The sequence below is a fragment of the Oncorhynchus tshawytscha genome, linkage group LG16, assembly GCF_018296145.1.
Source record: "Oncorhynchus tshawytscha isolate Ot180627B linkage group LG16, Otsh_v2.0, whole genome shotgun sequence".
NCBI classification, from domain to species: Eukaryota; Metazoa; Chordata; class Actinopteri; order Salmoniformes; family Salmonidae; genus Oncorhynchus; species Oncorhynchus tshawytscha.
In genome coordinates, this window is record NC_056444.1 from 64,417,733 (window position 1) to 64,431,046 (window position 13,314).

Genomic DNA, 13,314 nt, shown 5'->3' on the forward strand with positions numbered 1-13,314 from the left:
CACTGCCGATAGACTGCTGATAGGTACTTATCACAGTGGGAGACCGTTCCTTCTCTTGCTAAAACAAAAACGGTACCTGCTGCGTGCCGACCCAGTAGCGACCAACCTACCGATTCTACTTGTATACTCGCAATGCTCTTCAGTGGCCAAGAACTTGACTTTCAGCCAAGGAGCCAACAAAGAAAAAGGAAAAAAGAGGGCATTTTCTCTGTACATCCACGGATGAGCCAGTCACACTTCTGTAGGCTATGGGATGGTAGCTAGCTAAGTGCACAGATGCAATGCAAACAACACTAAATACTTCCTCCAAGCTAGCTAACCAATGTAGCTAGTATTGTCAATAAAATGTCATCACAATGGATTAGCTAGTTTCCATAAAACAGCTGCCTGTGTTAACTGGCAAGTTAGTGCAGTGTCCTTAGCTAGCTAGCTATATTGTGCTAGCTAGCTATATTGTGCTAGCTAGCGAATATGCTAATGCTAGCTAGCTAAACATGTGGCTGGTAATGACTGTATGGGATTATGGACAGTGAATTAAATTGTTTATTCATCATTTTTCTAGGTAGTTATCTAGCTGTGGCCATTTGGCTAGTATCAACAAGGGCATTCTACAAAATAGCAACGTTAGTGCAGATAGCTTGGAATCTAGACAATAAGCAATACGCATGGATATGCATTGCCAAACAATGCTACTGCCACCTTCTGGTTTGGAGTATTTTTAACAAAGCTGAGTTGCTGACGACTTCCAAGGTCTTTGCTGTGTGAACACAAAAGAGATTGACTGCCGACACTCTGTTCAGAGGTGCTGAGTACCGTCGGCAGGCAAACGTTTCACAATCCTACTGGTGTGTCTGAGCTTTAACCCTGTGTGTGTGTGTTGTTTTGACAGGGCTCAGGGGTATTGATGGTGTTTTGCTGCGTCCCAGGGTATCAGTGGAAGCCAACATGTGACTGCTCCCTACAGATTCTGCTCCTAACGCACCTCTCCCTAGCAACAGGCTCTATCAACCAAACATGAAAGGTCACAATGCCTGAAGCTTGGTTGCCACCTTGGGTAGATGTTTTTTTGCACCTGGATGTCTATAGAGAGCATGGTGAAGTTCATAGCAGAATGCCCTGTGGCAATGTTTTATGGGTTATAGTAATAACAACACTAAACTACCTAGTGACAGACAAGAACAAATAGGCCCATAATAATGAAAAAAAACAAAGGAATTAGTGGAGACCACTCAACACTGAGGATGTGTCATAGGGCTGTGTAGGCTACTGTGTCAGAGTCTGTTGGGCTACCATCAAACAAACATCATGTTTTCATGTAATACAGCACAGTTAGTTGATGCTTTTAACCATGTTGGCCAAGCAAATGCTTTGGATTACAATCGGTATAATCTGAAATAAAACGCCCAGCCAACTCTAATCTAATTACTAAAGCCCTCCCTAGACTGAGTTTAGGACCGATACACAGCATGGTTGGGCTCTCAGTGCTGCATGGTGGCAGAGGAGGTAAACACACACACGCACACGCACACACACACACACACACACACAGCCCTTGTAATCTCTGTTGATGTTTTCAAACTGCTGTGGCTTAATGAGTTCTCAAAAAATGTCAATTTGTGCCTCCCCCTCTCTCTCTTTACACTGAGGAGAGGGAGTTCATTAAACTCCATTCATCACGGCAGCAAAAAGCCCTCCACATCCCATAGCACCCCCAACCCCAATGCCATGACAACAGAGGAACTGGGAGAGGGGAGTGAGATGGCAGGGCTCATCAGGGATACACCTTTTCACTCTGGGTGGAGGACTGGGGCGAAGCCTCTCTAGAAGACAAGAGCTGGGAGATACTGCTACTCACTCTCTATGTTCTGTATGACAGCAGCTCAGGCTGAAGCATCGAAGCCGAGTAACATGCTAACAGAGCAGTACAGTTAGCTGTTACAGCTACTGCTACTGCTGCTCCCTACAACATAGTGTAGCACAGACTGAGGTTGTGTCCCAAATTCCAACCTATTCCCTATTTATTAAACTACTTTTCACCAGGGCCCATAGGGATCTGGTCAAAAGTAATGCACTATGTAGGGAATAGGGTGCCATTTGGGACGTAATCTGAAGCTTCATGCTAACAGAGACAGAGAGGATGTGGTGAGTCAGTTCCCTCCAAGCCCCAAATAACAAACTGTGTATTATACTGGAGAGAATAATGACTGTGAGGCTGCCATGGCAGAGACTGGGGAAGGCTTGGCCAAATAAAATAATGGTCATAAACAAATACTGTTTGCATAACCATCTTGGAACAGACTGTTGCATTTCACATAACATCAGCCATGGAACAACAAATTGTTTCCATAAGAAAACTCTGGCCTTGTTAAGGTTCTCTGCTTTCTTCCCTATGTTTTTATTTTTATATTTACATGTTTTATAATGTAACCTTTATTTGACTAGGCAAGTCAGTTAAGAACAAATTCTTATTTACAATGATGGCCTACCAGGGAATAGTGGGTTAACAGCCTTGTTCAGGTGTAGATTTTCAGCTTGGGGATTTGATCCAGCAACCTTTTGGTTACTGGCCCAGCACTCTAACCACTAGGCTACCTGGCACCCCTGTCACTGAGATTTATAATCCGTAATCTTCATTAATAACTGATTGGGGCTGTTGCAGTGACCGTAATACCGCCACACCGGCAGTCATGGCTCATGACCACAGTAAAATGCCATGTGTCTGCATGCACCTTCCCATGTACACCAGAGATCTGTAGATAATGACGAGATGCTCATGTCTCTGCCTTAACAATGGGAGTCGTTGTCCCAAAGGTGGGAAGGCAGGCAACAAGCCTAGGCCCAAAATAAGCCCATAGAAAAGCATTGGTCTAATTTGGACAGATTTTAGCGAGACTGAAACCTCTCACTTTGCCTCTTCCTCTATGGTTTACACACACACACACACACACACACACACACACAAAGCCGCTCCCCCTGTCTCTCACGCCAACAAACAAAGTTGAGAGATCCTATCTTCCTTTCTGACAAGTGGTTTCAACTCACTATTTGCCTTTGAGGTTTGGTTCAACATAATCGGTCATATGGACACCAAACCAGATTGAGACATTATTTTACTGTAACAGAGGACAAGTCAACTTTTCTAAAGATACCTTTATTATGTCTCAACTACTCCAATCGTGCACAGAGCAGACACTACTAAAACGAGAGTAGCTATGTACATTGACTCTGGAAAAGGCATGCTCAGTTTGTCGCTCGCAGCATTGGGGTACCACGTACCGCTAGCAGCATTTTAGCCAAAGACTGTTTGTTATAGTAGCTGTCCAGTCTGTTTTATAAATGTGCAATAAGCATAAACCAAATCAAACTTTATTTGTCACATGCGCCGAATACAACCAGTGTAGACCTAGCGGCAAAATGCTTATTCACCAACAGTGCAGTTCAAGAAGAGATAAGAAAATATTTACCAAATAAACTAAAGTAAAAACTTATAAAAGTAACACAGTAAAATAACAATAACGAGGCTATACACAGGGGGTACCGGTACCGAGTCAGTGTGCAGGGGTACAGGTTAGCTGAGGTAATTTGTACATTAGGTAGGGGTGAAGTGACTATGCATAGATAATAAACAGCGAGTAGCAGCAGAGTAAAAAACAAATGGGGGGGGGGGTCAATGTAAATAGTCCGGTGGCCATTTGATTAATTGTTCAGCAGTCTTATGGCTTGGGGGTAAATAACACAATTATATAAGTAATTGGCAACTTGTTCTCATTCTACGAAATACGGTAGGCCACTTGATTTCAACATCTGAACAAAGTGGACAGGCTAACATGCCTATAGTCATTATAAGTGAATGAGCAGTATGCTCATATATTATGGTTGTAGTTCAATTTGTAAAAAAGAAAATAGAAAAAACAGAAAGCATTTCATAGACAGACTTGAAAGATCAGTGATTATTGTAAAAAAAAAACTTTAAAATAACAGGTTAAACTATTTTGATAAAATAATTGTAACGGCCGTTGTTGGTGGAAGAAGATGAGGACCAAGGTGCAGCGTGGTATGTGTCCATATTTATTCAAATGAACACGGAAATAACAAAAATACCAAAGAGAAACGACCGAAAACAGTTCTGGCTGGTGCAGACACACAACAGAAAACAATCACCCACGAAACACAATAGAAAACAGGCTCCCTAAATGTGGTTCTCAATCAGGGACAACGATCGACAGCTGCCTCTGATTGAAAACCATACCAGGCCAAACACAGAAATAGCAAATCATAGAAAAACTAACATAGACAACCCACCCAACTCACACCCTGACCATACTAAAACAAAGACATAACAAAAGAACTAAGGTCAGAATGTGACAATAATGAAATGATTAGTGGGTCTTATGGTCGGGGAAGGCTTATGTTTAGCCTCGGTTTAACTTCACAAGCCCTGAATTCATTAGATTATATCTGACTGTTTGAAATGCAGTGTATTCGACTTTCAATAGTACAACAATGCTTATTTAGAGAAAACATTTATAAAAAATCTAAATATACAAATATAAATATAAATATACAGTTCCTTCGGGAAAGTATTCAGACACCTTGACTTTTCCACATTTTGTTACGTTACAGCTTTATTCTAACATTGATTGAATAGTTTTTTCCCTCATCAACCTACACAAAATAACCCATATTGACAAAGAAAAAACACACTTCAAAACCCCCCCAGAAATATCACATTTACAAAAGTATTCAGACCCTTTACTCAGTACTTTGCTGAAGCACCTTTGGCAGCAATTACAGCATCGGGTCTTCTTGGGTATGATGCTACAAGCTTGGCACACCTAAATTTGGGGAGTTTCTCCCATTCTTCTCTGCAGATCCTCACAGGCTCTGTCAGGTTGGATGGGGAGCGTCGCTGCACCGCTATTTTCAGTTCTCTCCAGAGATGTTCGACCGGGTTCAAGTCTGGGCTCTGGCTGGGCCACTCAAGGACATTCAGAGACTTGTCACGAAGCCACTCCTGCGTTGTCTTGGCTGTGTGCTTAGGGTCGTTGTCCTGTTGGAAGGTAAACCTTCGCCCCAGTCTGAGGTCCTGAGCAATCTGGAGCAGGTTTTCATCAAGGATCTCTCTGTACTCTGCTCCGTTCATCTTTGCCTCGATCCTGACCAGTCTCCCAGTCCCTGCCACTGAATGAAAAACATCCCCACAGCATCATGCTGCTACCACCATGCTTCACCGTAGGGATGGTGGCAGGTTTCCTCCAGACGTGATGTTTGGCATTCAGGCCAGAATCTTGTTTCTCATGTGGCTGGCTACTTACTTTCTATGATAAACATTAGAAATATGACGGCCATGCATTGTTTTTGCAAAAAAAGACCATGCTTTTTCATTGTCAGCTCATTTACTTGTGTGGCTGCCAGCCAAATAGCCTGGCACTTCTGTTGTCATCTGATGAAAATGAAGCCGTTTTCTGCTGAATGTGTTGCACTAATGTATTGTCTGTGAAGGAAAACGATAGTCGCACGTCCCTGATTACTATTGAAGCAAAAAAACACCCTTGACTTTCAATATAAATGCGACCCCTGTCAATACACAGCTGGACTCACCTGCTCCCTCTTTCTCCTGTTGTGCTACTTACAAACACACGTGACTGGCTCAACTGGGCTGGGATACAACGGTAAGCTTCATAATGTAAAACAATGTGACAGGTGAAATGAAGAATGCGATCTGCTTTACTGCACTGCAGGTATTTATTTAAAAAGTAGATACAAATATTCTAATTTTGTAAAAAATGTATCGATGGTATTGAAAATTCATTGGGTGGCTATTTCCAATTACCCTGGTATGCGGTATATACTGTATACCGCCCGGTATATACTGTATACCGCCCAAGCCTAGATGACACAGCCTTCAAGTCTCCACATTCTCCCTCCACCCAAAATATGTTCTGAATTTCAGATAGAGCAAATGTTTGAGGCTGCCGCAAGCTCTCCATCCACTCAAGACAAACCAACATTACAGTAGATGACAGCAGTTTAAATCCAAAGCATCGCCACTGGTTTCGTTTTGTGGGAAGGAGGAAGAATGGGGAGAGAGGCTGAGATTGTGATGCTAGTGGACTGTATATTCCCAGCCGTGTCCCAGGGAATAGTCCTCTCAAAGCAGAACGGCCTAATGCCTGGCGTCTCCACTCTCTCTGCTACAGCTGAATATGAAATAGACTAATGCTTTTTGGATCCATCTCATCACACAGCGCCACAGGAAACAACAAATACAGCTGTACTCACCATCACGGCTGGTAAATAGCTCCATAGCTCGAAGTGATAACAGCCCCCCACTCACCCACACTCTCTACACACACACCACACACACAAACACACATCAATAAATAATTACACTCACAATTAGATCCGGAGCACAAAAAGCCTGGGCTCGTTAGGAGATTTGCAACCTACACACACTTTGCAGACGGTGAAAGGTTGAGAGGGAGAGGTCATTTTTTCCTACGACCCAGTTAACTAGCTGAGTTATTGATTTGATATTGCATCTCTTGTGAGGGATAGATTGCACACGGTCTCTTCTCAGTGCACACACATCTAGCACTGCCAGCAGCTTCATTTGAATAACGTGGTAAGAGAATGTCTACTGGGATGAGTGATGCTAGCGCTCCCATCTCTCCCAGTTAGTACAGCAGCCGTGTAGCGGAGGAGCAACGTCTCTTAGGATACAGCATCATCCTCCCCTGATGGCCTGGTTCATCCATGTGTCTGTATAATCTGATGGCCTGGAAGGGAGGGAGACGGCTTCCCAAGACACCCTCATGGTTGACCTGTCCTTGGATGCCATGGCAATGCTGCCTAACCATGGCAATGGGGTGGGGTTTATGGTTGACTGGCATGTCAAAGACAGGAGGGCTTGATCTGAAAACATATAAACCGTGAGCACAGGGCCTTGAAACATTCTAACAGTATCCATTCCATGTGGGATGAGGAATGTACTAGAGAAATAGCAGCCGTAATGAGGTTTAGAGGGAGACAATAGAGCTGATGACAATAGGGCAGCTTTGGCTCAGAGAAAAGACATTGAACCAGAAGACAGTGTCACCCCCAAAGACAATAACATGTCACCCCCCCCACCAAAGTGATCAACGTTGATTCATATTGTAATGAAACAGCAGGGAGCAGGACTCGAACCCTCGAACCCTCGAGCCCGAGGTCCGGCACGCTATCGACTGTGCTGTAAAAGCATGCTCGTGTGGCAGAGTCGATTTCTGCGCTTATAAACCCAGGGTCGTTACAATATTAATAAACACAATTGTGCACTCAGTGTGAGGATCTAAGGCTGGGTTTTCTCTTATCCTGCTCTGTTGGTTATTGGAGGCCATTTTTCCTCAAATGTTCTCCCTGGCCCAGACAATAAACACAGTCTTGTTTATACACACAGAGCAGGGGAATGCTGCTATGCATCGCAATGCTTCTCCTTCACAGGCCAAGACGTGCCTCTGCTCTACACACCTCCAAAGAACACAGGCTTTACTGGTGGTGGCCATTTTGTTCTGTTTTCTGTATTTTGAGGACATGCTGAAAGGCTCATTAGCGATGCTAAACCTGTTGTTTTTATGGGCACATTACATGGTTTTGGAAATGAGCCCGCAGCTGGCATGGAAGGTGACCCGAAACTTTCAAACTTCCAGCATTGCATTACACTACAACGGACTGGCCAATCGCTGGAAAGAAGGAGGAGTTTGAGTGAGCTATTAAAATCATCAGCATGCCACTTGGGCCCATTCTGGAATTCATACGGCCATAATGCCTGTATGGAGCTGTCATTAGTAGTGACATTATTAAGGCTCTCATAACAGCACATGACAAGCAGGCAGCAACCTAACACTCAAGTCATCGGTCTGAAACTGGGAGTGTTTGAACTGCAGCTTCGGTCTCTGCTGACTCCATTATGACTCTGATGTGTTCCAACTGGAAGTGACAAAACCTGTCAGAATCCATGACAGATAGTTCAAATGGTGGTCAAGAACTTCATTATGGGTGTAAATGTCTTTGTGTAAAATAATCTCGGAGCTCTGATCATCAATACAGTAATAGAGTCCAAGGTCGTGCTAACGAACTAGAGAGGCTGTCTGGCTCTATGAAACATGAGGCCTGTATAAAATCATCGTTATATCCCCATGACATGCCCTTGATCGATCACAAGCACCAGACCAGATGGTAATAAAGGACAATCATGTAGTGTATCTCATTTACATATCATACATAGTCTCATATAGTGTCTCAGTCATGGTGAGCAGAAAAGAGACATCATGTGTGCTGCATGACTAGCCTTATTCTGTCTGTCTGTCTGTCTGTCTGTCTGTCTGTCTGTCTGTCTGTCTGTCTGTCTGTCTGTCTGCATGTCTGCCTGTCTGCCTGTCTGCCTGTCAATGCCTGTACATCTGTCTCTGTCTCTCTCTTCTCCTCTCTCTTTCCATCTGTCCCTGTCTCTCTCTCCTCTTCTCTCTCTCCATCTGTCCCTGTCTCTCTCTCTCCTTTTCTCTCTCTCTGTCTGTCCCTGTCTCTCTCTCCTCCTGTCTCTCTCCATCTGTCCCTGTCTCTCTCTCCTCTTCTCTCTCTCCATGTTCCAGTCTCTCTCTCCTCTTCTCTCTCTCCATCTGTCCCTGTCTCTCTCTCCTCCTCTCTCTCTCTCCATCTGTCCCTGTCACTCTCTCCTTTTCTCTCTCTCCATCTGTCCTTGTCTTTCTCTAATCTTCTCTCTCCATCTGTCCCTGTCTCTCTCTCCTCTTCTCTCTCTCCATCTGTCCCTGTCTCTCTCTCTCCTCTTCACTCTCTCGATCTGTCCGTCTCTCTCTCCATCTGTCCTTGTCTCTCTCTAATCTTCTCTCTCTCCATATGTCCCTGTCTCTCTCTCCTCCTCTCTCTCCATCTGTCCCTGTCTCTCTCTCCTCTTCTCTCTTTCCATCTGTCCCTGTCTCTCTCTCCTCTTCTCTCTCTCCATCTATCCCTGTCTCTCTCTCCTCTTCTCTTTTTCCATCTGTCCCTGTCTCTCTCTCCTCTTCTCTCTCTACATCTGTCCCTCTCTCTCACCTCTTCTCTCTCTCCATCTGTCCCTGTCTCTCTCTCCTCTTCTCTCTTTCCATCTGTCCCTGTCTCTATTTCTGTTGCATCTGTTCCAAATAGATATTTCAGCCCGGTGTCAGTGCTTTAAGCCATTGTAGTTTCGGGACAGAAAGTGACATTAATTGTTTGTATGGTGCAGTGAGGCAGAGGGGTTTCTGATTTGGGGGGATTGTTATCAAGCACAATTAAATAACAGAAGGTGAGGACATGGCTGAGACCAAATGTTTGGCATGTCCAACATGCCTTACCGGCACTACATTTGACCACTACTTATGCACTACATTTGACCACTACTTATGCACTACATTTGACCACTACTTATGCACTACATTGGGAATAGGGTGCCGAATAATGCATGAGCTGGACGTTGGCAATGAGTGTTGATGGAGAGAGCAGAAGGAAGGAGCGTAATCTTTTCATCTGCACCAGTCAGACATGCTGCCGTCATTACCTCAGCAGGTTGCCCCCAGCCTGTCATTAGAATAGCCACGGTTATTACCATTAATACAAGCTAGAGAGCTGGCTGCTCACTGTCTGCCAAGCATCCAGCACAGAGAGAAGACGCCCCCACTACTCTGCTCTCTTCTCCTCTCCACGGCTGTGGTAGGCTAATCCTCCTTCTCATCCTGGATCTGATGAAGAGAGTGGGGGGGGATAGAGAAAGAGAGGGGAGAAAGAAAGAGAGAGAGAGAGAGAGAGAGAGCGCAAGAGGACAGATAGAGCGAGAGAGAGACAGCGAGAGAGCGAGTACCCCACCCACGTCCACGACAGAGAGCTGGGCCCAGTGAGATGAGAGCTGCTTCAAGGCACTGTTAAACGTTGCTTTAAAGGAGAACATATCTCACAACAATCACTTACCCCTTACATCTTTAATGCAACAGCCATCTCTTCCTCTCTCCATGTCACGTCATTCCAGTGACTGGAGGTATATGACTGTCCTTGTGCATTGCTAGCCTGTGCCTAGCAGAGGAAAACCTATTAGGGAGACTATCGGGATTGCATAACATGAGAAATGGCAGACTGACCACTACAAAGCCCAGCCAAGCCAAGGGAGCCCTGTGTGTTTCCCCTGGCCTGTGAGCCTGTGAGGGCAGGAGAAGCCTGCCAGCCTAGCCTAGGTGATTATCAGACCATCAGAAATGCACGCTCACAATCTTCCTCCCTGTGCAGGCCTCCCCTCCGCCCTATCCCCGGCACCAACCCCAGCCTCTGCTCCGACCTCAGCCTCGGCTCCGACCCCAGTCTGCAGCCTCCAGGCAAGGAGTCCTGTGAGGACAGGGATGACACACCAGGCGACAGACAACAGCCTCAGGACTATATAAATCAATTAGAGCCGGAGGAGAAGGGAGACCCAGCAAACAGAGTGACGGTCCATAAATCCCACACACAGCAGCCCGGGTGACCCGGGAAGAGGGCTGTAGCCACATCCATAAAGAGACAGGAGGAGAGAGAGAGAATAGAGAGGGATGCTGGGAGAGGAGGGAGAGGGCAGATAGAGGGAGTGTCAGAGGGAGAGGAAGAAAAGAACGAGACATCTCCACATCTGCGATCTGAAAAGGCCTATGAGGTTAGCTGCTTCGCTGTGACTCAGTTGATTGAGTCACAACAGAGTTCTAACAACAGAATGTTGTGGATGTGTGAGTCAGTGTGAGAGTGTTTCTAATTGAGATCTAGCTGGGGTGGGTCGACCCCAACAGACAGCAGCTCTCTACCCTCTACCTCCCTCCCTGCAGCGCATACTGTATGCTCCAGTCTCCAGGGACAGACCAGAGAAAGCCTCTCTCCCCTCTCTCACACACATTCTGGATTCATGAAGCTAAAAACTGAAACTTCACTCAGAAAGAGGTGCTTTACCAAAATCAACATCATCAGAACTATCATTCATTCACACACTGAAAGGAAAACGTACTGAGTTGATGCAGGCTAGTTCCTTGTTGAGCAGCCAGGGCAGTGACAGTTTCCCCTCTCCTCTATAGCAGGACTGGATGCGCTCCTTGATCTTCTCCTTGATGCGGCGCAGGGTGAACAGGCACAGGGCTGACTCCTTGGGGGGCTTGGCCCGGTTCTTCTGGCCCTGGGCGAACACCGTGAACAGCACCTCCTCCTGCTCTGAGATGCCCAGTGAGCGCGCCAGCTTGGTCCCGGGTCGGCTGAGGAAGGCGTCCTGCACCAGACGATACTCCACCCCGTCCTTGGTGCAGCCGATGGGGAACTCCACGTAGGAGTAGAACTTGGGGTCGTCCACGCAGAGACGGACGATCTTAGAGGTGAAGAACTGCTCCCCGCTGGCGTCGGGTGAGGTGAGCTGGGTATCCAGCTGCAGGGTCAGATAGTAGACAAACTGCTCGCTGCTGAAGCCGTAGATGTAGTAGATGTCGAAGGCGGGGAACTTGGAGAGCGTGTCCGAGGGGATCTTGAGCTGCGAGGAGACAAACTCATCCTGGTAGACGAAGCTGAACATGTCGGCGTTCTCCTCGTTGTCCATCAGCTTGCGGCTGGAGAGCGTGGGGAAGTACTCTGACTTGCCGTCGATGGGCGTGCCCACAAACAGCTTGCCAGCCTCTCCTCCGCCCCCGGCCGCGTCTCCACCGATGACCACCCCAGACATGGTGCCAGCCTCGGCCACGCTGGACAGATAGTGCTCCTTACGGTGGTGGGGCTCGCCCAGCTTGAACAGATCATCCAGCCTGAGGAACTGGCAGATCCCCTGGGAGGTGCTGCCGCAGGCGATCAGGCGGTTCTGACCGTAGTCCAGCAGCAGTAGCTTGTTGACGTTGCTGATCTGGGTCAGCTCGTGGGGGCAGGACTGGACCCCAGGAGGGGGATAACACTTCTCATTGTCCACCACAGGGCCTGTAACGTGGCTGCGCAGCTTGGTCAGGTTGCTGGACAGCTTGAAGATCCAGTTGACGGCTCCCAGATACACCTCACCTGTCTTGTTGTGGACCACCAGGTGTGTGAGCCCCCCCTCTGGAGGGGAGAAGGACCTGAGGTCGCTGGGGGTGGTGGCGAACACCCCCGACAGCAGGAGGAGGAAGGGAAGAAGAGGGCCTCCCAGGGGTGGGGTGGGGTGGGAGGTCATGTTGGGCTCTGCTAGGTGAGGAGAGGTTTCTGGGTGTGTGTCTGCGTTCCTTTTCCTCTACTGAAGCTGTGGCTGTCCTACACCAGGCTAAAGGAAGGGAGGGACGGTGGAGTAGCGCTGGCCTGGCGTCCTCTGGGCTCTGTGTCTCTGCTCTGTCGTCTATAACATCAACCCCAGCGCCTCGGCCGCCAGCCCTGCAAAGGGAAGGAAGAACACACATTAGGAGACAGGATCAGGGAACGCTCTCTCCCTATCGACTGAACAGGGTTTTAAAAGCTCTGCCTGCCACACAGAGCGGTGAGGGCAAAAAGAAGTCAGAATACATAAACATTCATCAATTACAACAGGGCCTTAGGGGGAATCCTATACAACATTTGATGAGCATGTCAGCCTGCCAGACAGAGTCTGACTAACTCAACATAAAGCATTAGGCTGACAGACCATGGTGCGTCCTCATATATATTTTACACACATTGCCGGGATCCTCGCCGTCACCTGCAGCACTGCAGAGGGCCAGGCACAGTGTTGCAAGATGCAGCTCGATGTACATCCACTACTGTGTACTGCAATAGGACAGTTCACCCTTTCACCATCCAGAATGACTTACAGTAGGTAAATGTATCATGACCTTATCTCTCTCTCTCTCTCTCTCGTCCCAGTCCCAGTCCCAGTCCCAGTCCCAGTCCCAGTCCCAGTCAGCCATCATGCCCTGCTGTATGAACCCACTGTTCTCCAGCCCATCAAGACAACGGACACATTGTGGCACAAAACCTACCATCGTCTCAACTCAGTCATTCACCACGCACTGCCCCACTTACTGATGTAAAACGCTTCAGATTACATAGTCTCTCTCTCACACACACACAAGCATGAATGCCTACACATTATAATCACAGATCAGTGATTAGACACCCACTTTTTTTTAGATGTTTCTCTGGAGATATCAAAAGGATAGTATAGATCACAGGTCCATCTACAAGTTGCATAACTATCACAACATTCTATCACTTTAACGGAAAAATAAACGTTGTCCCTGAACCAACATATGACGGTGCTTTGACTGAATTGGCTGTTTAATGTCTGGAGGAGACTGAATTAGACACTGAAGC

General features: G+C 46.9%; 1 protein-coding gene across 2 annotated transcripts in view; it reads right to left on the reverse strand.

The window, feature by feature from the left end:
* The window catches only part of LOC112215208 (plexin-A1-like), a 273,811-nt gene that overhangs the window by 222,138 nt on the left and 38,359 nt on the right, over nt 1-13,314 (reverse strand). For both annotated transcript variants that reach the window (XM_042299484.1, XM_042299483.1), the window contains exon 2: nt 11,033-12,399. In XM_042299484.1, coding sequence (XP_042155418.1) covers nt 11,033-12,205 — 1,173 coding nt within the window. In that variant the 5' untranslated portion in view covers nt 12,206-12,399. The remainder of the gene's footprint in view (nt 1-11,032; nt 12,400-13,314) is intronic.